This window comes from Aspergillus terreus, genomic scaffold (assembly GCF_000149615.1).
Source record: "Aspergillus terreus NIH2624 scaffold_14 genomic scaffold, whole genome shotgun sequence".
Taxonomy (NCBI): domain Eukaryota; kingdom Fungi; phylum Ascomycota; class Eurotiomycetes; order Eurotiales; family Aspergillaceae; genus Aspergillus; species Aspergillus terreus.
In genome coordinates this window covers 896127-921061 of record NT_165937.1, presented here as the reverse complement: position 1 = coordinate 921061, position 24935 = coordinate 896127, and the positions used below count along the sequence as shown (strand labels likewise).

Here is a 24935-nt window from a genome sequence, read left to right as displayed (position 1 = left end):
CAGCGGCCGGCTTCACCTTCGACCTGATTTCATCCTTGGCTGTCGCTCGGTCCTCGTTTAATACTTCACTCGTTTGACATGACCTTATTACTCCTTTTCTCCCCGTTCTTTTCATCTCCTTTCCACGCTACGCGAGCTAAGCTTTCCCCACATTCCATCCATCGCTCCGGACGACTGCCATAACGCTGTGGCATTCTCGTCGTTTAAACCATCGTCCGTCTATCTAAATCGAAACATACTCGGGGTGCGCTAGAAGCATACTCGACGTTGGCCGGTAGACTGTCACCGTGTTACCCATATAGCAGACCTACGGGCTCACGGCTTCACTCGTTCCTGTCTCTACCTCAATCCCTGTCATATTGGTGGCTGGCTCCATCAAACATTATGGAGGGTATTCGTCCGAGGAAAGCCTCGGTGCTGAAGAAGCGACCCTCCCTGGCCTTCTTCAACTCGCAGGTATTCACCAACACCCCAACTCTCACGAACCATCGCTAACAACCACAGAAACCCACATTCACCTTCTCCGGTGACACTCCCTCCCGATACTTTGACTTCATAGACACACCCTCTCACCACCACCCTCCATCCCCATTGATCGATCGCCAGAAGATCGACCCGGCCCTCGAGTCCGAGATCCGCTTCTCCTGCTCCCTGCTCATATACCGAATCGAACGGGGCGTCCCATCCACCGAACAAGCTCCCTCCGAGCGAAACTCCGCCCAGAAAGATGACTCGCCTGCGGCCCACCCCCAGATCAACTCGAAATACTACACGCCGCTGGCGGGTCCCGACCTCGCCGCCCTCAAAGACAACCGCTACGACTCGGGCGTCGCCCTAACCGCCCAACCAAGCCGCCAGACTATGCGCATTCTGCAGTCCTCGCACTCGGACCGGCCCTCCGAGCCCGACACCGTCCGCCCGGGCTCCTCGTCCATCTTCAGCCAGCGCCGATGCACGACCGCCGGCTCGGCCACCACCTACGCCAGCCAGCACTCGCTGCGCGGCGCGCGCCCGCCCACCGAAATCCAGTCCGTCACCGGCGCCCCCGCCCCAGGACAGACCTCCCCCGCACACAAAAAGGGGACACGCGCGTTCCTGTGCGGGCCCGACCCGAAACCACAAACCTCCACCCCCAACACAGACGACGACAACACCGACCTCTCCGACAGCGACGTCGAAGTGTTCCTCGGCTCCGACGCCGCCTTCCTGTCCACAGACACCGTGCCGAGCTTCCTCTCGACCCCGCCGACGTCCTGGAGCACTACGTCGCCGAGCTTCGCCCTGCCGGACGGGGGGTACGCGTCGAGCCGCCAGTCGAAGCTGTACGATGGCGAGCCACTGGAGCGCATGGGCGGCGTCGGCCATTCCGACGCGGCTGAAAGCTCCCGTGGAGGCCTTGCGCATGAGCCCGGTGTCATCGTCGACAGCAGGGGCTTCATGCACATCATGACGGCCGAGGAGGAGTCGCGGCGCGAGACGAGTCTCCGCGAAGCGGTCATGGCGCGGATGGGCGCGAGCAGTCGGCCCGTCTCGCGGATTGCGCCGCCGCCGACGGCCGTGTGTGCGGACTCAGCGCGGCTGCGTCGGCCCAGATCGAATGCGTCGAGGTTGCCGTCTTCGTGGTCTGCGCGGACTAGAGCGACGCTGGCGGGGTTGGGTCGGGGCGAAGAGGAGCAGAAACAGGGTTTCTTTCAAAGAGTGAAGAGCTTCTTTGGTAGGCTGACGAAGCGGGAGCGCGCGAGGGATTAGGCATTACGTTGGAGTAATGTTGTTGTGGCATAGTATCACATTGTAGAATGTCTATACCTAGGTACCCCAGAATGATGTGCATACTAGTATTGTCATGTCCTATGTCTTGTAGTCCGACAGGTCCTAATGCGTCATGCACGTTCAGTCGTAAAGGTACCATTGCAGTCTCGTCACTATCTATGCAGTTGACATCCGACATCATATCGCCATAATCATAACATCTACAGGCCAAGCCAGAAGCGGGTCTTCTCGACGGCAAACGACGACGTCAGAACGTCCGCGCCCGTGCCCGTCACCTGCACCTCGTACTGGCCCTTCTCGGACGCCCACATCTCGCGCTGCTCGTCCCACCAGCTGGTGGCCAGCTTCTTCTCGACGACAATGTCGACGCGCTTCTGCTCGCCCGGGTTGAGCATCACCTTGGCGAAGCCCTTCAGCTCGCGCACGGGGCGGTTAACGCCCGTCGGCGGCGGGCGCACCCACAGCTGTACGACCTCGGCGCCAGCGACGGGCCCGGTGTTGGTGACGGTGACGGAGGCGGTGATGGGCTCGCCGGCGGTCTCGTACTGGGGCTTCTCCGGGACGGTGGCGAGCGTCAGGTCGGAGCGCTCGAAGGTGGTATAGGACAGGCCGTGGCCGAAGGGGAACAGCGGGGCCAGGTTGACCTTCTCGTAGTAGCGGTAGCCGACGTAGACGTCCTCGCCGTAGAGGACGCGGCCGCGCTCGGAGCGGAAGTTGAGGTAGCTGGGGTTGTCCTGCAGGCGCACGGGGAAGCTGAGCGGCAGCTTGCCGGCGGGGTTGACGTCGCCGTACAGCACGTCGGCAATGCCGTTGCCGCACTCGTTGCCGCCGAACCAGGCCTGCACCAGCGCCTTGGTCTGCGCGGCCCACGGCATGGTGACCGGGGTGCCGCTCTGGATGACGACGGCGGTGTTGGGGTTGGCGGCCAGCACGCGCTGGATCATCTCGTCGCTGCCGGGCGGCAGGTCCATGTGGTCGCGGTCGTGGCCCTCGGTCTCCCACTCGCTGGTCAGTCCGGCGAAGATGACGACCTGCTCGGCCTGCGCGGCGGCGTCGGCGGCCTTGGCGATGAGCTCCTCCTGGCTGACGCGGCGGCTGGCGCCAAAGCGGAAGCCGCCGGGGCCGAAGACGACGACGCCGCGGGTGTCAAGGTCGGAGGTGGGCGCGGTGCCGAACTCCAGTACGACCTTGTAGGTCTGGCCGGCCTTGAGCTCCTTGCTGCCCTGCTCTTCGACGGTGGCGGTGCCGAAGAAGGCGGAGCCGGGGCGCTGGTTCTTGGTGTTGTCGACAACGGTCTCGCCGTCGATGAGCAGCTTGCCCGTGCCGACGACGGTAACGCCAAAGTCGTACACGCCGTCCTCCTCGGGCGTGAAGTAGCCCTCCATGTCGACGTAGAAGGTCAGCGAATCGATCTTGGGGTGTACATAGTCCATGAGGAAGCCGCTGGACGACACGAGGTGCAGCTCATCGACGAGCTCGCGGCTAGGCGCCGACACGGGCTCCTTGTACACGCGGAAGGAGAAGCCCTTCTTTCCGTCGGCCGACTTCATGAGCGGGCCCAGCTCCGGCAGCTGCTTGTGCGAGTACACGCCCTGCGAGAAGGTGACCGCGCCGGTGCTCTTGGCAGAGACACCCTCGAACGGGGTGACGGTGTAGTAGGGGTCGAGGGAGGCGGAGCCTCCACCGCAGTAGGCGGCGATTTTGGCATTCGGCCCGATGACCAGGATCGGCTTGTCCTTCTTCAGCGGCAGGATGTTGTCGTCGTTCTTCATCAGCACGATGGATTCGGCCGCGGCGCGGCGCAGGAGCGCCTGATCCTGCGGGCGGTTCAGCGCCTTCTCCGGGCAGTTCTCGGGGATGCCCAGGGGCTCGACGAAGTTGACGAGGTTGAGCACATTGCGGACGCGCTCGTCCATGACGAACTCGGCGACTTTGTTGGAGGACACGGCGTGCGCGAGAGGAGTCGACCGCCAGCGCGTCTTTCCGGGCATCTCGAGATCCAGACCGGCGTTGATGGCTTCGGAGGTACTGTAGGTTCCGAACCTGGACGTTGTTAGCACGGGTGACCGCCAGATGGGATCGCAAGACATACCAGTCACTCATGACAAGTCCATCCCATCCCCACTCCTTCCGGAGGATGTCGGTGATGATCTGCTTGTTCTCGCTGACATGTGTGCCGTTGACCTTGTTGTACGCGGTCATGACGCAAGCCGTGGGACAGATGCGCATGGCGAGCTGGAATGGCATCAGATAGATCTCGCGCATGGCGCGCATAGTCACGATGCTATCCACTGCCAGTCTCTCGTGCTCCTGATCATTGCAGACGAAATGCTTCAACGTCGCCGCAACGCCCTTCTCCTGGATACCCTTGGACATGTAGCCGGCCAGGTTACCGGACAGCACGCCGTCTTCGGCAAATGACTCGAATCCACGTCCACCTAGCGGGGACCGTTGCGTGTTGATCGTGGGGCCCAGGATGATATGCGATCCCTTGGCGATGGACTCTTCACCCATCAGCCGTCCGCACTCGTGCAGCAGCTCCGTATCCCAGGTCGCTCCCAGAGCGGTGGCACAGGGAAAGCAGGCAGCCGGCACGCCGTTGAAGAACCGAGTACCGCGGACACCATTGGGACCATCGGACATCCGCAGGGTGGGGATGTTCAGACGGGGGACGGAGGCTGTATGCCAGAAGTCGATTCCTGTCGCGCTCACGTTAGTTCCCGTCAGTTGAAACAATTGGATGACGCGGTCTTACCGGCAGTCAGGGCCACCTTCTCCCCCAATGTGAGCTCCTCAATGGTTTTTTCCACGTCAAGCCGAGTCATTTTGATTGTTGTGCTTCGTCCGGTCAACGGAGAAGATTTTTGTTGGTAAAATCAAGCTAGGGGACAGCCAGAAATTGATGTAGGAGAGGAAAAGGACAGCAAGAGAGGGGAATGTAGAGGAGAACAGATTGATAAAAATGATGGATCGCAATGGCGGGGTCTCCAGCTATATAGGATCTCATTCGAGAATGGGCCAGCCAACCCACCAGATAGGAAGCAGACAATTGTACCGACCAGGCGACCAGTATGTACACTGCACCGCCAGCACATTAGTTATCGTCAACCGCAATTCATTCCCGAACTCCCCGCTTCGCGTCGAGTGACCAGCGCGACAGGCTCTGAAGGATGGATCGTCGGACCGTCCGGCATGCTCCCCCTCTGTGGAGAAGAGAACAGGTGGCCGCGATGGTGAAACCAGAGGGTCGGGTGAGGGAAGTCGGAAGGCCCTGAAACACCGTATCCGGCGCCAGGAACGATCATATAGAGAGCTTCGGCTCAATCAGGATAGTCGGGCTGACGATGAAAAGAGCACGGAGCAGTGTCCGTGACTCCGAAGTTTAGCCGATCTGCTTCGCCAGTGGGGATTGGCGGATGTCGGCCCGACATGCCTGCAACCAGTTGGAACCGGCTGCGGCGTTCTTTGTGGCTGACTGCACGTGGAGTTGGTCCGATGGAGATGGTGTGTGATGGAGGAGGAGGTTGGTGTTTGTGGTGTTGAGGAGTTCAGATTTGGTGTCCCGTCACGTGTCTTGCTTTGCCCTCATAGCATATACCCCTGCACCCCCAGACGTCAGTCCATCCCCGCCGGAACACATGAATCAATACGGAAAATATCAGATCCTAGCGGCGGAAACAAGGGCCGGGTGACAGATGAGCCGTTGCAGGTCTCGTGGCCTTAAAATGATCGACAGGGACTACTCGTCACTCGACCATATATCGAGTGAGCGTCGACGTCGCATGTCTATACTTGCGAAACTCCACCAATGGATGCATGAGTAGTGTCATCTGGAGCTTGATGCACCAGAGATATGTTGTCTGGCAATTAAACCGTTGCTGAGTTCTGTCGAGAGAGTTATCTATATACCGGCCTGGAGGCTTTGATGAATGCACGTGAGCGTGGGAGAAGAGTGATACTCTTACTGTCAATCTGCAAATGTCTGAAATACTGCTGATTTACCGCTAAAATAGGGCTGAAGCAAGGATTTAAAATTTATCTAAAATCTAGCGAGAAATCGACTCCTTTTCTACTAGGGATTCTGATCTCTTCTGAATGGGCGGTCTGCAGGCGAGGTGCGAGGGCTAACCGCTATATCGATTTTGTATAGGCGGTGAAGCCATGGCAGCCCGTACGGGATGGCCTGTATTGACAGATACAAAGGGGAGCATAGCTGAACCTTGATTGAGCAAATAACAGAGCTCTAGTATGGCGTGCACATTTTAAGGTTGGTTGGATCTATAGACGAGACCTAGAGATTGAACTGTGTGTTCCAGATCTGACATCAAGCACAGTCAGGGCTTCTCATGCCACCCCGGTTCAATGCCATGGATACTGTACCAGTATCCGGTCTACAACTACCGGTAACAAGAGATATGAACGGCAAAAAAAAAAAAGTATAGTCTGGGACCGAGTCCATCAGCCCCACAATTGCTCGAGACTAATAATACCAACCAAGGAGCTGTGCAACTACTCCGTAGGCAGCGTCTTTCCATGTCTGTTGGAGATACCAATATCCAACACCTCTTCCCCATCCAATTGATCCAAGCTTCAAAGCAGATCCAACGCAGCTATCATTCAGCATGGACGACATCAGGAAAGACGACCTGTCAGATCTTGACAGAATATCTGTTCCCATGATGGTGAAGGCCTTTGTCTTCTATGAGCTCCAGCCGGGAGTGGATACAAACCACTTCGCAGCCTCAGTCAAAGAAGGGCTGAGCAATGCGACCCGTCAGTTTCCTTTCATGGCGGGAAATCTTCAAGTTGACAAGTCTGGGAGACTCTGCATCGTGACAGCCCCAGGAAAGCATGTGCGGTGCATCGTCAACTATTTGGGCCCCAGAGAGCACAAGTCATTCTCTGCCTTGGCCACCGGTTCGTTCTCTCCAAATGATTTGGACCCTGTCTTACTCCTACCTGAGATGCCTGCGGACGAGAAACCAGTATGCGCTCTGCAGTTGAACGTTATCGAGGGCGGCCTGATCCTAGGCTTCACCATGCATCACATGGTAGGGGACTGGGCGTCCATGGACGCGTTCCTATCCTTGATCTGTCAAGGCGCCAAAGCCCATCAGCAAGGCCAGGAGATGCCCGTCTACACCCCAGATCTCAACAAAACGCCATACAACGGAACAGAGGGCCTCCCAAGGCAGGAACTTCTCGACAGGCTCCCAACGTACCACGTGGCAGAAAAGGCCCCCTTTGTTCCAAAGCCCCCTCCGCCCTTCCAAACAAGCATCTATCAGATCACCGAGGCCTCCGTTCAACAACTCAAAGCGCAATGCACTCCGTACCTCCAGGGAGTAGACTACATATCCACGTACGACTGCATCTCTGCGCTCCTCTGGACTTCGATCACCCGTGCCCGAATCCGTCTGCACCCAGAGAAAGCCACATCATTGACTCGTCTCCTCCATCCCGTCAATGTGCGCTCCCGGGACCCAGAGAACAGAACCTCGGAGCGGTACTTTGGCAATGGAGCCTTTCCTACTCACGCGGGCCCTATGACTGCCCAAGAGATGACCTTAGATGGAGAGAAAGGTCTTGCAACTGCAGCTAGCCTGATCCGCCAATCCATAGACCCCGTCAGTCTGTCCTCGATCCATGATCTGACCTCGCTTGTCAAGACCCTCTCCCCAACAGAACAACTCGGTGTGCACAGTGACTTTCATGACATGGATATTCTCATGAACAGCTGGTGCACCCGGGGCATCGGTATCGACAAGTACCACATGGGAGGAGGCTCATTGCCGGTTGCCTTTCGAACGCACCGGCCAGTCACTGGGGCTTATTGCTTGGTTTTGCCCAGTATTGGACGGAGGGACAACAGAGTGTTTGAGATTTTTGTGCAGGTGGCTGCCGAGGAGCACGAACTGCTGAGGAGGGATGAAGAGTTTCTCAAGTATTTTGAGCTGGTGGCAGCATAACGCAAAGGCTTCCCATTCTGTTCTAATCATATCTCTATAGACAGCTAGAGCTAGTTTCCCCATAAGCAATAGAATTAATCCTACTTGAGCGAAGATAACGTTATTCTCGGATCCTGCAGGAGCACACATTAGATTTGGCCGGATGTTAGCGCTGATGTCAGCGGCCCCCAAAGGACATAAAAGAGCATCTGAACATCTTCAATTCTCCGGTATCCCCGTCTGTCGTATATCCGAAGCCATGTCGAACTCGACGGAAAGCCTGTCTCTCCACATGACCGTTTATATCCGTCCCGAGAACCTCGGGAAATTCTGGGAAGAGTTCAAACCTCTCTATGACAACGTCATTGCTGAGCCGGAGTGTACGTTCTTCGAGGTGTATCAATCGCCAGAGGACCCAGGCACTATATCCTGGGTAGAGAATTGGTAGGCCTCTCGGAGAATAGTTAGCTACTTGATTGACAATTACCAGGTCCCAATCGACAGAGTGGTTGTTAGAAGTATAGTTGATGGATGACCACCGTTGCATCAAATACTTATCCTCCCCCAGGTCCAAGCGAAGAAGCCATACTATGAGAAGTACTTTGCCATCACAACGCCGATGTATCTAAAGCCTCGCGAGGTCAAGGTGTTGAACCGCGTGGGTGCGCCTTATACCATGGTAAAGCGTGCCAATGGGGGCCTCTACCACTGAGAGATATGATGTTTATGCAATTGTAGCATGCTTAGCACTTTAGACCCATCTTAGAACAGCATAATGCCTCTGTCATCATCATATCTCGCCATACTTGACGGTCGTAGCGGAGATAAGATACTAAAAACGAAGGCATCAGCAAGGGTCCAGGCGGACTTAACCAGCAACGACCCATCGTTAACTCCATCCGAAGTATAAAAGCAAAGACGATCACCCACTACTCTCATGATCCCTCCCATACCAGTGCACTGCTGTCGTGGCCAGACACAAACCAATATGTCATCTCCAAAGATCGTCGTAATCACCGGCGCCAATACGGGCATTGGCTACGAGACCGTCAAAGCCCTCGTCCAGTCCGACCAGGCGTATCGCATTTTCGTCGGAAGTCGGTCAGTGGAGAAGGGCGAGGCGGCCATTGAGACGCTTCGCAAAGAGTTCCCGCAGTCTACCAGCACTCTGGAAGTGCTGCAGGTCGATGTGTCGACCGACGAGTCCATCCAGCACGCTTTCGAGACGGTCAAGGCGAAGACCGAGTATATCGACGTGCTGATCAATAATGCTGGTATGCCACAGACAGCTCCCCAATGCCGACACTCCGTGTACTAACACCCGGCAGGCGCCGCATTCGACGGACAGATCGGTCTTCGCGACTGCTTCAACCAGGCGTACAACATCAACGTGAGCGGCGCACATGTCATGACGTATATCTTCATGCCGCTCCTGCTCAAATCAGCCGACCCTCGACTGCTCTTCATTGCTGGCCTGTCGCAGATGTCCGTCGCTAGTCAGCAATACTTCCCGACGCCTCCGCAGCCAGCTGGATGGCCGAAGCACATCGACTTCGAGACCATCGGATACCGGTGCAGCAAGACTGCCCTGAACATGCTCATGATCGACTACAATCATAAGTTGAAAGCCGATGGAGTCAAGGTCTGGAGTGTGGCACCGGGGTTCCTGGCAACTAATCTTGGAGGGAATGGGCCGGAGTATTTAAAGTCGGTGGGGGCTGGCGCTGACCCCAGCATTGGAGGGACGTTCATTGCGAGCGTCGTAGAAGGCGCGAGGGATGAGGATGTTGGGAAGATCATCCGACGAGAGGGGATTGTGCCGTTTTGATGTTCTCAAATATACCCAAACGATCCCAACGACCAGATCAATGGAGTTATCAACGTGCTTCAGTGTTGTTCTTGTCGGGACAAGCCACAGCTGCCCCATCGACAACAATAGAATGACTGTTAATCTTCACTGTAGGGTTGGCCTGGAGTCTCCGAATAGACACTCCTATTGCACGCAGCTTATGCTCCAGATTCTCATAGCCTCGATCGATATTTTCAACCTTATGAACAATGGACAGCCCAGGAGCAGCAATAGCTGCTAGAACCAAGCTAGCTCCGGCTCGGAGATCTGTCGCGGTAACAATAGCCCCGGACAGACCACCCGCACCATATACAGCGGCATTTGCACCGTCCAAGGAAATGCTGGCTCCCATTGCTCTCAGACTAGGGACCTGATTGAACCTTTGGTCAAAAACAGTCTCCGTTATCTGGCTCACACCTTTAGCTGTCGCCAGCAAAGCCATCAGCTGCGGCTGCAGGTCCGTCGGAAACGAAGGATATGGGCCTGTCTGGAACTCGATGGCTGCTGGTGCTGTGGCTCTCCGAACAACAATCGATCGACCCTGGACATCTATCTTGGCCCCAACGGCTCGCAACAGCTTGAGTAGTTCCTTCTGATGCCCTGCGTGGCAGCCATGGACCGTGAGAGGATTGCCACACATGGCGCCCAAGATGAGAAAGGTCCCTCCTTCAATGCGATCTTCCATCACCTTGTATTTATAAGGATGAAGTGTGTCCCGGCCGTGGATGACAAGGACACTGGTACCGAGACCGGTAATCTCAGCCCCCATGTCCACGAGGCAGCGGGCCAGGTCGACCACTTCCGGCTCTCGAGCTGCGTTGACGATATGCGTCGTCCCGCGTGCTAAGCATGCAGCCATCATGATGTTCCCCGTTCCGAGTACGGTTGGCGTCTTGAGCGTTATGACTGCGCCGTGAAGTCCAGGCGGCGGCACAGATGCTTCGATAAACTCTCCCACGCGAATCTGCGCACCTAGTGCCTCGAGGCCCTTGAGATGCTCCTCGATGGAACGTTCTCCGAGCTTGCATCCCCCGGGGAGTGCAATCTTAGCGTGTCCTAAGCGGGCGAGTAAGACCCCCAGGAGGAGGATCGATGCCCGGAGTTTGGTGGAGAGGACAGCCGGTATTGAGTGACGCTGAAGATTTGTAACGTCGATATGAAGCGTGCTTGCAATCCTTGTGGACTCGACACCCAGATAGGACATAATTTGCGTCAGGCTCGTGATGTCGGAGATTCGAGGACAGTCCTCCAGCGCACTGCGTCCGCTGGCTAACAACGCCGCAGCTATGAGGGCAAGCGAGGCATTCTTAGATCCGGAGACGGCGATCTCGCCCACGACGTCCCGGCCACCCTGGATGGCAAACGAGTCTGACATTGCATCGGCACAGGAGAGGCGACCAGGAAACAACTTGGGGCCTTCTGCAGTGAAATATGATAATAAGGAGACAAGCGGTGTAGCGTATGCATCTGCATGACGAACCAGTATCGCTGCACGTGTCCCTTGCACCATCTTCCATGAACAATTGCATCCATGGGAACAACCATCGCAGAGCAGAATGCCCCTCCACGAACACGTCGACCTCCGTCCTTACAACAGCCTGAAAATCAGTTGCATCGCCAGATACTTCATTCCCATCCAGAATGTCGCGGATGTGAGAGCCCTCGTGCAATCACCCACTGTTCAAGCATGCGCGGGGAGTTTCTTCAAAAACCCCGTCGTGGATCTGGCGACTTCTCGATGCTTGACGAAACTTCATCCGCAGATGCCGCTGTTTCCACGGTCTGGAATGGAACGGTCTGGAATGGAACCGATGACTGTGCCAGCGGCGTCCTTGATCCAAACATGCGGATGGAAGGGCTGCACGGATGGCCGTCTTGGGGTTTACCACGGCCATGCCCTTATCTTGGTCCATCATGGAGGTGCAAGTCGTAAAGATGTCTTGGAACTCGCCCAAAAGATTAGCGATAACGTCTGGAGGCGGTTTGCGATTCGACTTCAACCGGAAGTGAACATTGTCCATTGACGCGGAGCCTATATTGCGTGCAAACTGTCCATGAGCCATAGGAGAAAAGCTATCTGCTACTTGGTAGCAGTCAGTCCATAGTGACTTCAGTCATCAAGTGTACAGTGCGATCATTCTAGAGCGACCAACACATTAATCTTATTGTATCAATAGTGGAGAAATACATTGGACCCAACAAGTCCCGAAAGAATAAACAAAGCAAACCAAAACACCTATAGATGCATCATGGGTAAGGAAACTAAAAGAGAGACTCATCATCAGTTCAATAATCAATCCTCTCAACTCATGCGCCCCTTCGCGGTCGTTTATTGTCACCGCCCGTCCTCATGCCGCCACGACCGCTGCCCTCCCCACGTCCACCATCATCGCCTCGCCGACGCTTGTGAGGTACGCCTCCTGAGCCACCACCACTTTCGCGCTGATATTCCCGATCCCGTTGGCGGTCTCGGTTACGGTCGCGGTCCCGATCGCGCCCGCCAGCCCAGCGACGCTCTCCTTCCCCGGCGGCTGGGGGTGGAGGTGGCGGAGGAGGCGGCGGAGGTTGTCCACCAAGTGACGATGGAGGACGTAAACGGCCCTCGTCGTGGCCTTGCGTCGCCTCCGGTGCATCTTCGCGGTCACGCCGACGACGGTTGTCTTCGCGGGAACCAGGTCCCCGGCGCGACGCTTCACGCGACTCGAACCGCTCTTCTCGGGAAGAACTGCCTGCATCACTCCTGCGGCTACGCTCACGCTCATAGTCCCGATTACGGTCTCGATGTTCCTCCCGCCGACTGCTACGGGATCCATCGTCTTCGCGCCGTTCGCGCTCGCGATCTCGTTCTCGGTCTCTCTCGCGCTCACGCTCCCGGTCATGGGGATAGCTGCCGGCGGAGTACCGTGGAGGACGCCGTTCGGCCCCCGCAGTCTCATCTTGCTCACCTCGTCGTCGGGGTTGATCATCATCCTGGGGTCCCCGTGGAGTCAGAAGATCAGGAGGGCCTCCCGAGGTTTGTGGTCGACCACCTTGGGCGCTGGCCTGGCGGTTGGCGCCACGACCTCTAACGACCGGTGGAGGGGCGCGATCCGGAGGACCACCCGTCTGCTGAAGCATGTTGTTGATCCCAGCAAATCGTTTATCACCGCGTCCTCGCTCGCCACCAAAACCAGGTGCATTTTGACCACGCGTATGGGCCCCTCCCGCGCTACGCGGCCCTGATGGCGGTAGGACAGGCCCTGCAGGTGGACCACGCCCAGAGTTATACCCACCTCCCTGGGGTGGCTCCTCTTGAAGGTTCCTGAGTCGATCGGGATGAATGCCGGACGTATCGAGTCTTTCGGCTGAAGGAGAAGGAGGGGCAGACTGAGGTTGTTGCTCCGGTCCTGTGCGCATCTGTCGACTGGGTCCCGTGGGTGGTTGTCGCTCCTGAGAAGCAGGCCCAGTACTCGGAGCCGGTCCGGGCTGCTGCTGTTGTTGCTGCTGTCGTCCACCGCGGGGTTGGTTGCGTCCCCGAGGACCAGCGGGGATATCAGCCGGCTCCGGTTGCCGGAGGCGCCCAGCTGTCATATCAGGGCCAGTTGGTGGCTCTCTCGAGTCTCCACCTGAGATCAGCTCACCGCCGCGCCCAGGTCTGTCGCCGCGAGGTCCCGTTGGCAAATCTTCGTGGCGCATATGAGGCCGACGACCATCAGGAAAGCGCTCGGGTCGGCTTGGGAGATCTTTGGGAGGAGAGAGTCTGGATGAGAGGGACCTCCGATCGTCTTTATCGTGACGTGTCGGGTCTCCACGCCTTTGGGCTTCTCTGTCGGGAAGGTCCTGGATCATCTCCATGCGATCAGGGTGTGTTGTTGGGCCGCCACGTGCGCCACGCCCACGATCGGGCCAATCTGGCTCTCGCGGGAGACGTGAGTCCCGGTGATAGGGACCACGGAAGGGTTCGTCCATCGGTTGCCTGGGAGGATAATCGCGACCCAGGCGATCATAGCGCCCATCACCCATAGGTTGGTCAAATGACCGGTTATAGTCGTGTTCGCCAAATCGGCCGCGAGGATAGTCAGGATGCCTTTCGCGACGGTCGTCCATGAGATCAGGTCGCGGTGGTAAGCGACTCTCTTCTCGGAAAGAACGGCCTGGTGTGTGGATATGAGAAGAACGAGCGCTCTGGGCGCTAGGTCGATCAACATCAGGGCGCTTGGGGATATTGGGGTGGCGCGGCTCGGGACCTTTTGGTGTCTGAGACTCAGCCGTGGGAAGTGATTGTGGACCATCCTTGTCATCAGTCGATGGCTTTTCCTCTTCCTCGTTAGTGCCGTGTGGCGCCTCCTTGGGGGCTAGCTCTGCAGCAGGCTCCTTCTTGTCTTCCGTTGGATTCTGTGCTGATTCAGCGTCCTGTGTGGGTTTCGGCGCATCCGTCATCTTCGCATCTTCGATTTCTCCGTCTTCGACCTCCGTCTTGGTCTCGGGTTTGGTTGCACCTTGAGATCTGCTGACGGTTAGATTAGAGCTGACGATACGTCTTCGTCATAACTTACTCGGTTGTGGAAGGTTTGAACTCAGGCGCTGCAGCATTCAGTGGGCCTGGTGTCGTTTCGGGTCGGGGAGTGGAGGGTTTGCTCCTGTCGGCATCGGGCTTATTTTGACTTCCTTTCGGTGCCGGCTGGCTTGTGATCATAAACGCTTGGGGCAGTAACCACTTCTTCTCGCGTCGGTTTAAATCACCGATCAGTGATGCCGCAGGAATCTTGACGTCGTCTCGTTCGTCCTTCTGACTCAGTGTGTTCACACACACAAGCATGTCACGGCCGATCCAGTTGACAGCCGGGAAGTGCTGGACAACAGCCTTCAACACACTGATAGCATTGCGGATGTGCATGTATTCACCACCATTCAAACAGGTCTTGAGCGCAGATGAGAACAGTCTGTGCCACTTGTACAAAAGACGGCGGAAATCTTCATAGTCCAGAAATGTAGTGGGCTTGCCTTCAGGGTCCACCGTCATGGCGAAGCCAGGAAGATCCTTCTTCGTTCCAAAGGCCTCCTTTTCATACACAGCCTTGTCCGCATGCCACCGACTGAGGTCGCGGAGAATCTCATTCAAGAAGCGGCCAAGATTGTCAGCTTCTCGAGAAGTACAGAGGAAGATGAGAGCGGTGAGGCGCTGTTCACGGAACAGCTGGTCCAACAAGCCGACAGTGCGGAAGTTCGGGGTTCCAGAAGCATGAAGGAACTTGAGCAATTTGAAGCAGTAGAAAGCGTCAATCGGCGACAGAAGCAGGCGGGGGAGGAAACACTGTTCCAGCAAAGAGACGTTCAGAGAATCATGCTTCCCTCGCATGCCAAAGAACCAGCGGTCCTTTTCTTTCTGAAGTTTTGCCCTCATCTGACCGTAGGCTTTCAGATGGGCCTTGTTCTCTTCTAAGATCCGTTCCTGGAGTTGTGTGACTTGCTTCTTCTGGCTCTCCTTCCTTTGAGACCCAGCGATACTTATGTCAGATCGATCACTGTTGATTTGCACGACCTTCCTCTTTTGACGGTCAATTTCATCCTCGTACGCCTTCTGGGGGACGTGCACGTCATAAAGAGACAGTTGCCAAAAAGTTGTGTAGAATTGCAAGCCAACAACGCCCCAGGTATCGGAGGATAAGACGGACTTGACTTGATCTTGCATTTCCTGCATGACTGGGTTGATGGATGGTTGTTCGGTAGACCTCGAGTTGGACTGGTTTTTGTCGGACTGTTCTTTATCGACGTCCATGGACTCGGATACCTCGCCCTCGGCAGCGGCCTCTCCATCATCAGCTGTCTCCATCTTTTCAGTTTGCGACGGAGAGTCTTCATCCTGGCCGTTCAGCGCCTCATCTTGAGCAATTCTCTTGGCAATGCTGGGTCGCCGGATCCAGAAGGCGACTTCCGGTTGGATACCAAACTCCTTAATTAGAGATGCGAGGTCAGGAACGAAGGAATCAAACTCCTCCACGGAGAGATTGCTGCGCAGCAGATCGAGATACTGTGCCAGTACTCGGTGGATCTCGTCGAAGATATTTCCCAGTAACTTGAGCTCAGAAGAGCCATCAGACTCCTTGTAGATGCAAGTCCAGCGCTCCTGGGCGATGGCAATAAGTAACTGGCCAGCAAGTTTCGATACCGTCAGCGATTTCATCAGCCGTTTAGACGTAGTCTTGGACTCGTGTCGCCGATCCAACAACTGAAGGATAGTCTGCGCTTGGAGGACCTCGCCACCAGCCATGGCCTGGATCTGCGAGTCATTGAAATTGGTATCCGTAATTATACCGGCCATAGAGCTGATCAGTTGCTCCAGAACGATAAGGTCTGTCGAATTATTGTGTTTCAGCTGCTCAACAACATATTGCAGCAGAGGCGTGGGATCCATGACAGAATACCGCTTGAACGTCCGACCGGCAAAAGTCGAGAGCGCGTTCAGCCATCTGCTGGTCAACAGTCCACCTTCTTGCACGCGGCTCCGTCCTTTCTGGCCGAGAGAGCTGATTAGGGCCCAGGTCAAAATGTCATATCCAAGGTAGGTGAAGTAGCGTGCACACTCGACAACGACCTCGATGAGATTCTCGTAAGATTCGATCTGACTTATGGCGACATTGATGACAATTCCGGGGTTAGCGTAAGCGATCTTGGCTAACGCGCGAGCCATTGGGCGAATGTTCGTTTTGCTGAGTCGCTTGAGAACATCCTTCGTTTCAGCTCTAGCTAGGTCAAACGCGGATTTGATATCAGGCAGTCGAGATGTCTGGCCAAAGTTCCATTCCGCGTACATGTTATACCGGGTCTCCCGAGGGAAAAAGCTCACGAGATCAAAGACTTCGTTGACAACGCCGGGGTTCGCTTTCGTTAAACTTATCGAAGGAAGCAAGAGGCGTTTGCAAAGATCCTGCCACCGTGCCCGGTTCTCTGGTGAATCATCTTTGTTAAGACTATGCTTCCCAATCCGTGCGAGCTTCGTGAGTAAGCTCGGGTCCTGTCCAATCTTATGTCCGGACAGGTTGAGGAAGGACGAGCACAGGGCGAAGACGTCGTCTACTGTCTGGCACAATGGGACGTTGTCTGCCCAGTCATCCCAATAAAACCGATAGTCGGTACCATCGTTCGTGTCTTCCTTGTCAAGCTGAGCCCAGCGAAGGACGCGGCGCGGAGGCGCCTGGCAAAGGCGGATTTGTCCTTTACCGAGACCTGTTTGGTCGTGGCTGGGGATCTGTTGCTGTTCCCGAAGATCCTCTGCATCGGGTATCGGCCGCAACGAGGCATAAACCTTGCTCAGACACTGGTGAAGGATACGATGGATAAACTCTGGGAGCTCCGGGTAGACATCCATGAGCCAGGGGAATTTGCTGAGGATGAAGAGGGATTCTGGAAGCGCGCCGATGGCGAGGAGGCTCTTCAACAGTTGGACTTTCTGGTCAGAGGGCTCTGGGAGATCGTTCTCCTCCGGCTTGGTAGCCGGCTTGTCTGCGTCCTGTTCCTTCCCTGGAGTGGCTGATCTTGTCTCCGACTCTCGAATTCGTGGAGTCGGGAGCGTGTCATCCGATAAAGCACCGGCCAACATCAGCGCATTCACGCCGCCACCAGGCCGAGCAGCCCTCTCTCGTTCCGCCTTCTCCTTCATTTTCTCCTCCTTCAATGCATCCATAGAATCGTCCGGCCTCCACAAGTGCGGGTACAGATCGCGGAGGGAGATAAATCCAACCTTAATCAGCAGCGCGGCAAGGTAAATGAGGTTATCGGGAAGAACATCAGACTTCGATCGTGCCCGCGAAGAATAGAAACGTAGCTTGAATCCAAGAAGCTGCGCAGCTACCCTGTTCCCTTTTGGTGGCAGCGTGCCGGTCTCCGCAATCCATTTCCTTGTCTCCAATTCCTCTTCCGAAAGGTTGTTGGTTTCCGGGAGAATTTGTTTCAGCTCCTCTTCAGAAACCGGACGACGACCGATCTCAAAGAAAGCACGGATTCCGACTTCCTTTACACGGTCCCAGAATTGCCTGTCCCGCTGCTCGTTGTTTCGCATGGCCTCGGCGCGCTCTTCGTCAGTCGTCACCCAACCCGCAGAGCCCGGGAGAGCCCAGTTGGGCAAGCCTGTATCGCGAGCGCTTCCCTCCAGGGTGCGGAAAGTGTCTTCTTTAGGCCACCATGAGCTGGCCCGTAGAAGCTTCACAAAGAACCGATATTGCTTCACAAGCACAGCAGCAAAAACATCCAAGGTCACGTCCAAGACACGTCCGACGTCCATGTCGAACGCACCGATCATCGCCTTTACTTTCTCAAAGGTGTCTTCGACGACCTCACTGGATGGGGGTTCGTTATTGCTTGTCGTGAACAGTTCTGTGAGGAGCTTCGAGTATCCTTCCGATTCCTCTCGGAGTAGGTTGTAGTTCGATTGTCGGTACAAGAGATTCGTCTGTTTGCGGATTCCCATACGGGCAAAGGTCTCTCGAACAAGACCCAAAGACTGCAGTAGAGGCGTGTCAAGCTGAAGGCGCATGAGCGCAGGATTGATCGCAGTGGAGAAAACGAGGGGCCTCAGTGCGGGATTCGATGGATCGGAGTCAGTAACGATCGATAGGGTATCAAGGAAGAGGGATCTGGTATCAAGAATCGTAGCCTGTCCTTCGCTCTCCATATCGACATCCTCCGCCGCAACGTCTTCTCCAATTATGTCCTTCACGGCGCTGCCTGCATCTGTGGGCGACATCCGACCGTAGAAGGCGCTTCGAATGAGCTCCTGGTACATCGCCGCTAATCTCACATCATCTTGTGCATTCCGGATATGTATCCCGTCCTCCACAAGCTTCTGTCTTCCGGTCGACAGCCAGTCCTCGATGATGGTATCGGTCACGTACTCATAGTCGAAAGGCGGGGGAGGCCCGCGAGGCTGAATAGGCGACATCTGGAGGGGAGGAGGAGGGGGCTGAGGTTGCGACTGAGAAACAGACGAGGGCGCCGGTGTTGGTGACGGTGGCGGTTGTTGGGTAACTCCGTTTGTCTGATTGGATTCCGTGGCGTCTTTCGCGGGTGTGGTGTTCGGAGGCGACATCGCTCCTTCCTTGCGAGCCCCGGGAAGATTCTGGGTGTCATTACTAGGCCTTCGGCCGATGCTATTCCGCCCTCCTCGATTGTGCTGTCTTCGACCTCTCCCGCGTGTCTCGGGGGGTTCGCGAGGGGACTGTTGTTGTTGCGCCATGTTCAGGCTGCCTGGCCGATGGGGAGAAGGGCGTCCGGCGTCGTTTCCTGAATCGCCAGACCACTGTCTTTCTCCTCTCTTCCGCTTTCCTCCGGCACCAGGAGCCATGACAGCACGGTCAAAGCTAGAAGCTCAGACAGAGAACGAGGATGGTTCCGACAGGTCGCGAGGCATTAGGCGGTGACCTATGGGTTGGAAAATGTCAGAGCATGATTGAGGGAGTACTGGTATGATGGCCACAAAGGAGTATTACCTGTAGGAGACAGTCATCCAAGGTGGGGGGAATGACAATGGGGAGCTGGTGCAACAAAGCAGTAACACTTGATGGACGGGTGGATATCAAATCATCGCCAGAAACCGCCAGCTTGGCGCGCATCGCGCTTAGGTCGCTTGTCTCGCCCTCCGCGCTTATTTATCCTCCACAACTAACTATATCTTGGTTGTCAACAATTTTATTTCAACCACTCCCAACGACTTTCTATTTAGCCTACTTATTATAGAAGACATCGATGTTATTATACGGATAGTGTTCTACTAAGAGAATTGATTATCTTGTTCGTGAAAGGAACATCGGCACAGACTTCTGGATATATTTGTCGTCAAAGAACCCAGACAAAGAACTGTTACATGAGAGGATCTACCCCAAGAAAACTTATTACGAGCTCTTTATCGCCATGGTACTAACATCTTGTTGCTTAATATTCTGCCCAATAGATGATTTCTCTGCTCCTTCTCGTCTGGTGGATGCCTTAATCCTACCTAAGCTTTCGGAGGTATGTACCTAGCAAAGACTACAAATGTTGAGAACAGCGATTTGAGGGGCTGGCGTGACCTGTTTTCATCATAATCATGCATCTATGGATACAATGCAGCCAAGTCTATGCAGAGGCCAACAAATAACATGTGCCTAGTGAAAATGGCGGTAAAGCCTTGCTAGTATATACCATTATACGTACCCCATAGTGAACGCCCAAGTTGCATTCAGTTATGTTCACCATTTTCTAGGATACGTTCATGATGAAATCCATCTACGCAAGGTACTATATCACCTCTCTGTCATGCCTAAACCTGAAACTGACCGGCAAAGGCATTATGCATCCCAAATCCTCGTCACCGCGGTGAGGGAACGCCTCGCGCTACCAGAGTCCTCCAGATGCATGCTCTTCCCTTCCGAAGAGGCCATGAAGCGATTCCTGTCCTCACTGCGAGACCAGAACGCACGAAATTCAGCTGCCTCCGTTCTATTCTACGTCCCGCCCGCACTTTTACCTCCACAAGCACCATGGGACCGCTTCTTTGCCGTCGTATACCACCAAGATTTCCATGCGGAAGCACGGAGATGTTGTGCAGCGATGGGGATCGACGGTGGTCTGTCAAGTCAGCAGACCGAGTTTTGTGCCGAGTACATCCATTGTATGCCCTCAATTTCTAGCAATCCGGCATTCACGACGCTTGGTTCCCGCTCAAGCCATCATCCCATGCCACCTCAGAGCCGTGCCACTCCAAAAATGTAACTACAGGTCATTACAAAGCAATAAACAACATTTTCTGCACATTAAACTATCGAGTGTCATAAATCATGCCTATAGGAAAGACCATCAAGCCAGACCCAAATCCTTCGCCTCCAGATCCACGATTGAAGGAATCAGCTCCATCAAGCTGGGCTGCGTGGGCTTCCAGCCCAACAGCTTTCTCGCGCGGATCGCATGGCCCCGCGAGCTGCTACCCCACGCATACAGACCAAACTGATTCAACTCGGTCACCTGGGCATCCGGCAAAGGCTCGACATCCGGCGACGGAATGAGCTTCTTCTCGTAGGCGACGCGCGCCACCTCCCGCTGGATATCGCCCCAGACGAAGGACCCGTTCTCGGCGAGATAGTACCCCTTCTCGTTCCACGTGGCCTGGCCGCCGCCGGCGGCCGCGGCGTCGCCAAGAGCCAGGTATACGTTGCTCAGATCCTGCACGTGCACCTGGTGCCAGATGTTCTTGCCCTCGCCGACCAGCAGACCCCTCTTGCGCTTCAGCACAGCTTCTGTGAGCCAGTAGGCCTGCACGCTCTTCTGGTTGCCCGGGCCGCGGCCAGGACCGTAGATCGTCGGCGGGCAGACGATGGCTGTCTTCACGCTGGTGGGGTTGCGCAAGCCGGCGTCGATGATGATCTTGTCCACGTTCCGGTGCAGGGAGTCGTCGGGAAGGTTGATGAGCTCGTCGACGCCTTCCCAGTCATTGTGCTCCTTGCTGCGGTACACACCCCAGGTGTTGGTGCGGAAGTCTTCGACGGTCAGGATGCCAGTGCCGGAGGTGTGGATAAGCCAGACTGGATTCTGGGCGGTATGGTGGGCGACACCTTTGGCGATGGCTTCGGCCGATGCGACGTGGTCACAGTCGGCGCAGTCTAGGGTTGATTAGAATCGAGTCGCATAGAAATCGGGACAGGGTTAGGATGGGCGTACGGAACACGATGTCAGCGTTCTTGACCTCCTCCTCGATAATGCTAGACGAGTCGAGATCGCCGTAGACAATTCTCACGTCGGGGTATTTGCTGGCAACTTGAGCACCCTTGTCCTTGTTGCGAACGAGAACTGAATACTGCCAGTCTGGGTGAGCTTGGTGCACGGTGTAGAAGACGTCACCACCAATGTATCCCGTCACACCAGTGCTAAATAGTCAGATGAGAGGAGCGTAACTAACTTGAGGAATGCAGTCACTTACAGGAAGACCTTCACAGGAGCCATGATGTGAAATTTCTAGAGATGGGAATGTCACCTAAGTGTACGAGGAGATCAAAAGACCAAGTCCAGGGATGTCAGTGGGGAGGATGGCATCAATATATAGCTACAGCCGAGTACAACAGCGGGACGCTTTGAAATCAAAAGTGGATAAGATGGAACCGGATTGAAACCGATGCAGATCAGAGGCCCAAGAGAAGGTCAAGAGTGGGGGTGGGGTGGGAAGAGCTTCGGTTGCTCGGAGAAGCTGCGCAGACGGCCCTCGCTGTAGTTCAAATTAGGATCAACTGGTAGGGAAGTGCATCTGCCTCTTCTGGGGAGATTTGAAACTGTACAGAGCACTCTAGCGTTGAATGAAGGGATTGTTATCAGATGGGAGAGACTGCCGATGACGTCGGTTGCGGGGAGATGCTTGGTAAGCGGGTTCTACTGAGCAGTATAGAAAGAACAAGAACAAGAACAACGCCATTTCCTTCAGTTTCTCTTCTTACATCATTCAGATCAAATACACTATACCCCATCATGGCACCACATCTCACAGGCAGTTGTGCATGCAGCTATATCACCTACACGGTCGCCAATCCACCTCTCGCCATGTCCAACTGCCACTGCACCACCTGCCGCAAACAATCCGGTGCTCCTTACCAGAGTTGGGCCATCTGCAATGGCTCTGATGTGACGTGGACTAGCATACCGCCTACCATGCGTCAGTCGAGCGAGAGAGCCTCACGGGGCTTCTGTCCCCAATGCGGGTCCAGTATCTGCATGATGATTCCTGGGGAGCGCATCGCTGTCACCGCTGGGACCATCGACGAGAAACCGGGGATGGAAATTCCCAGGCCCACGGAGCATATCTTTCTGGCCGAGAAGGCATCCTGGTTTGATTTGCCCGAGGATCAATTGAAACGAGCAGATCAATTTCCTTCAAGAGGCGAATGAGATGAGATCTTAGGACAGACAGTCGTTCTGAGTGGATGAGGCTGGCAATATGAATTACTGGGAGAGAGGAATGTCATTGTGAAGCGGGAATGGAATAGGAATAAGAATAATCATTTGCGAACATATACCAGGCATGAGTCTTACCAGGTTCACGCCCATCGAGCAGCATCATCAGAGGCAATTCAGACACAAAAATCACAACGACTGGAGAGGGGAATCGCTCAGGATCATCAATATCCGTAATATACAGGCAATGTTCAGAAAGTGCTAGTAGCCAGCCGACTCGCGGCATTCCGGGCATCAAGCCGATCATCGTCATCTTCTTCCACGATAGACCCCACACGACTGGTGGAGCGTAGCCTGCCCTTGCCCTGTCCGTTGACCTCCTCCTCATCGTCCGGTGGAGGAGAAATCATACTACCGCTCATACTACGTCCAAGACTGTCGCTGCGACGAGGAATACCGCTCCACGCGTCTCCCTTAGGTCCTTGACTGGAGGCCATGTTCGGGCGCCGTCCAGTGGGATGAGATTCGCGGCCTAACCGACTGAGTCCTCCAGAAGAGTCGATCGCGCGGATGTCGGGTCGCACGCTCTCCAGCGTGGCCAGGGTTCGACGCTCAGCTTCAATCTGGCGTAGCGTGTACTCGCGCAGTGTCATCAAGAGGTCATCAGTAGTGCGTTGGAACCAGCGGCGCTTTTCAAGGAGTAAATTCGAGGTAACACGTTGCGTCTTCTTGGTGAGCCAATCCTCATGGTTCTGAGCATCTTCCAACGCAGTGATCGCCTCGTCCACCTTGTCGGGCCGGACGGAGGAGCTACCCTTCAGACGGTCTGCCGCAGCTCGCTTACTGCGGGTCGTCTGCTGTGCTTGGATCAGCTCTCGAAGGAGGATGTGTCGGTTTGTGAGAGTTTCCTTCACGATGAAGGCGTCTGAAGAATGATAGCTGAGAGGTTCCCCGAGTGTCGTTGCCTCCGCAGTAGCCTGAACTGCGTGATAGTCCCCAACAGTCTGAATGACTCTACCCAGCTTCCGATAGGCGTGGGCCAAGCCGGGATGGGTCTCCTGCACATGCATTTGCCCGAGCTTGACACCGAAGTCCGACTCTGCAAGTCCAAGTCCTGGAAGACGGGGTTAATGAATATTCCTATACATAACAGATAGCATCAGGCGCCAACCCACCTCGTCGACCCTTGACCACGCGGTCAACCTTGTGACTTGTATCCATGGATCCAAGATAAAACATCTTAACTGTGGGCCGCGCGCTTTGTAGTTCGGGGGTATCATCGGGCGGCGGAGCGAACTGTTTCAGGACCTTTCTCCGCATGCCGGTGGCAGGTTGTTTCATCCGAACCACCGGGCTGTAACCAAAGTCGCTTTCCACAAAAAGAACCACTTCATCGTCATGGATCAGAATTTCGTTGGCAAAAATCGTGTTAAGCCATTTTTGCATGGACGCTTTCACACGGATCTCGTCCTCTTCCGTCCCCGCACCGGCTGGTGTGAGAGGAGGAGGCACAGCGGGCACCATCGCTTCCGGATTGGCCGACATCAGGTGTTCGGCGAGTTTGATGAACTCGCCATGAGTCCGGCGAACATCGCGATATTGCGTAGTTCTAAATTTGGGAATATTGGTCTAATTGGGAGAAATCCGATTAGCTGCGTACGGTCGGGCAGTTTCTCATCAGGGAATAGCTCACGTGGATATCGAAACGAAGGATTGGATCTTTCTTGCCTGGCCTTTCCAGCCCTGTAATCCTCGCCTGGATCTTGTATACCGGACCGGAGGGTCGGGAATTTTGCGGCGTGCCCGCATGCGCGGGGGGCTGGGACCGAGGAGGTTGCTGAGCGCCAGATTGCGGCTGATCCGCGCTGTATCCCGAATCTCCAAGGTGAGAGTTCTGCAACCTCTCAGATAGGTCGGGGGACTCGGTTCCGCCAATTCCGTGGCCTGTCTCGGATTGCGAGCCGTCGGCAGGGTGGGATTCGGCATCAAACGGGGATTGGTGTGGGGGAAGAGGCGAGGGAGGGATGTCAGTGGTAGCCGACGCTGGAAAGTTCACCTCACCAGGCCGAGGAGAGCCCCAGGGAGAGGCACCCGCTGGATGATCCGGGTCGTTGGAGATCGCAGAGTAGTCCATCGTCGAGAGTGGTAGGGCGGAGAGTTGTGCGATGGGGAGGAGGGATCACTGCGGCTCCGAGGAACCACGTCTGCAGGCTGGGGGCAGGTCAGATGGGGACAAAAAAAGCAAGGGGGGTGTAGATCGAAGAGAGAGACACACCTAGACTGCCTGGAAAAGATTGCGTGATCCGCTAAGGGCAATGACAGGAGGTGAGATGGACGAGGGTTGAGGGGGGAGTTAAAGAACAGCTGGAGAGGAAGTTCCAAGGAGGTTACGTCGTTGCTGCCTTGGAGGCCTGATTTATCAGGCCTGCAATTCCGTCACATCTCAACCCGCATTTATATTATCAGCTTCAACTTTCTTC

The 24935-nt window shown here is 55.5% G+C and overlaps 8 protein-coding genes across 8 annotated transcripts; 4 read left to right on the top strand and 4 right to left on the bottom strand.

Annotated features, from left to right (window-relative positions):
• Positions 1–384: 384 nt before the first annotated feature.
• ATEG_09330 (uncharacterized protein) lies at positions 385–1406 on the top strand (the record flags this gene model as incomplete). The annotated part of the gene is made up of 3 exons (XM_001217951.1): positions 385–456; positions 505–1295; positions 1394–1406. 3 exons carry the CDS (start codon positions 385–387, stop codon positions 1404–1406), a joined length of 876 nt encoding a protein of 291 aa, XP_001217952.1.
• Positions 1407–1970: 564 nt separating this feature from the next.
• Positions 1971–4595, bottom strand: ATEG_09329 (beta-glucosidase H; the record flags this gene model as incomplete). The annotated part of the gene is made up of 3 exons (XM_001217950.1): positions 1971–3813; positions 3863–4469; positions 4526–4595. 3 exons carry the CDS (start codon positions 4593–4595, stop codon positions 1971–1973), a joined length of 2520 nt encoding a protein of 839 aa, XP_001217951.1.
• A 1797-nt stretch (positions 4596–6392) lies between these two features.
• ATEG_09328 (uncharacterized protein) lies at positions 6393–7739 on the top strand (the record flags this gene model as incomplete). The annotated part of the gene is made up of 1 exon (XM_001217949.1): positions 6393–7739. The coding sequence occupies one exon, from the start codon at positions 6393–6395 to the stop codon at positions 7737–7739; it is 1347 nt and encodes a 448-aa protein (XP_001217950.1).
• A 238-nt stretch (positions 7740–7977) lies between these two features.
• On the top strand, positions 7978–8430 carry ATEG_09327 (uncharacterized protein; the record flags this gene model as incomplete). Its single annotated transcript, XM_001217948.1, has 3 exons — positions 7978–8098; positions 8183–8229; positions 8287–8430. 3 exons carry the CDS (start codon positions 7978–7980, stop codon positions 8428–8430), a joined length of 312 nt encoding a protein of 103 aa, XP_001217949.1.
• A 276-nt stretch (positions 8431–8706) lies between these two features.
• Positions 8707–10414, top strand: ATEG_09326 (uncharacterized protein; the record flags this gene model as incomplete). Its single annotated transcript, XM_001217947.1, has 4 exons — positions 8707–8992; positions 9047–9338; positions 9820–10024; positions 10154–10414. 4 exons carry the CDS (start codon positions 8707–8709, stop codon positions 10412–10414), a joined length of 1044 nt encoding a protein of 347 aa, XP_001217948.1.
• A 1460-nt stretch (positions 10415–11874) lies between these two features.
• ATEG_09325 (putative THO complex component (Rlr1)) lies at positions 11875–18886 on the bottom strand (the record flags this gene model as incomplete). Its single annotated transcript, XM_001217946.1, has 2 exons — positions 11875–14053; positions 14103–18886. The coding sequence occupies 2 exons, from the start codon at positions 18884–18886 to the stop codon at positions 11875–11877; spliced, it is 6963 nt and encodes a 2320-aa protein (XP_001217947.1).
• A 1490-nt stretch (positions 18887–20376) lies between these two features.
• Positions 20377–21516, bottom strand: ATEG_09324 (putative nucleoside-diphosphate-sugar epimerase; the record flags this gene model as incomplete). The annotated part of the gene is made up of 3 exons (XM_001217945.1): positions 20377–21176; positions 21235–21440; positions 21494–21516. 3 exons carry the CDS (start codon positions 21514–21516, stop codon positions 20377–20379), a joined length of 1029 nt encoding a protein of 342 aa, XP_001217946.1.
• Positions 21517–22706: 1190 nt separating this feature from the next.
• Positions 22707–24589, bottom strand: ATEG_09323 (retromer subunit VPS17; the record flags this gene model as incomplete). Its single annotated transcript, XM_001217944.1, has 3 exons — positions 22707–23569; positions 23631–24084; positions 24116–24589. 3 exons carry the CDS (start codon positions 24587–24589, stop codon positions 22707–22709), a joined length of 1791 nt encoding a protein of 596 aa, XP_001217945.1.
• Between the last annotated feature and the right edge of the window lie 346 nt (positions 24590–24935).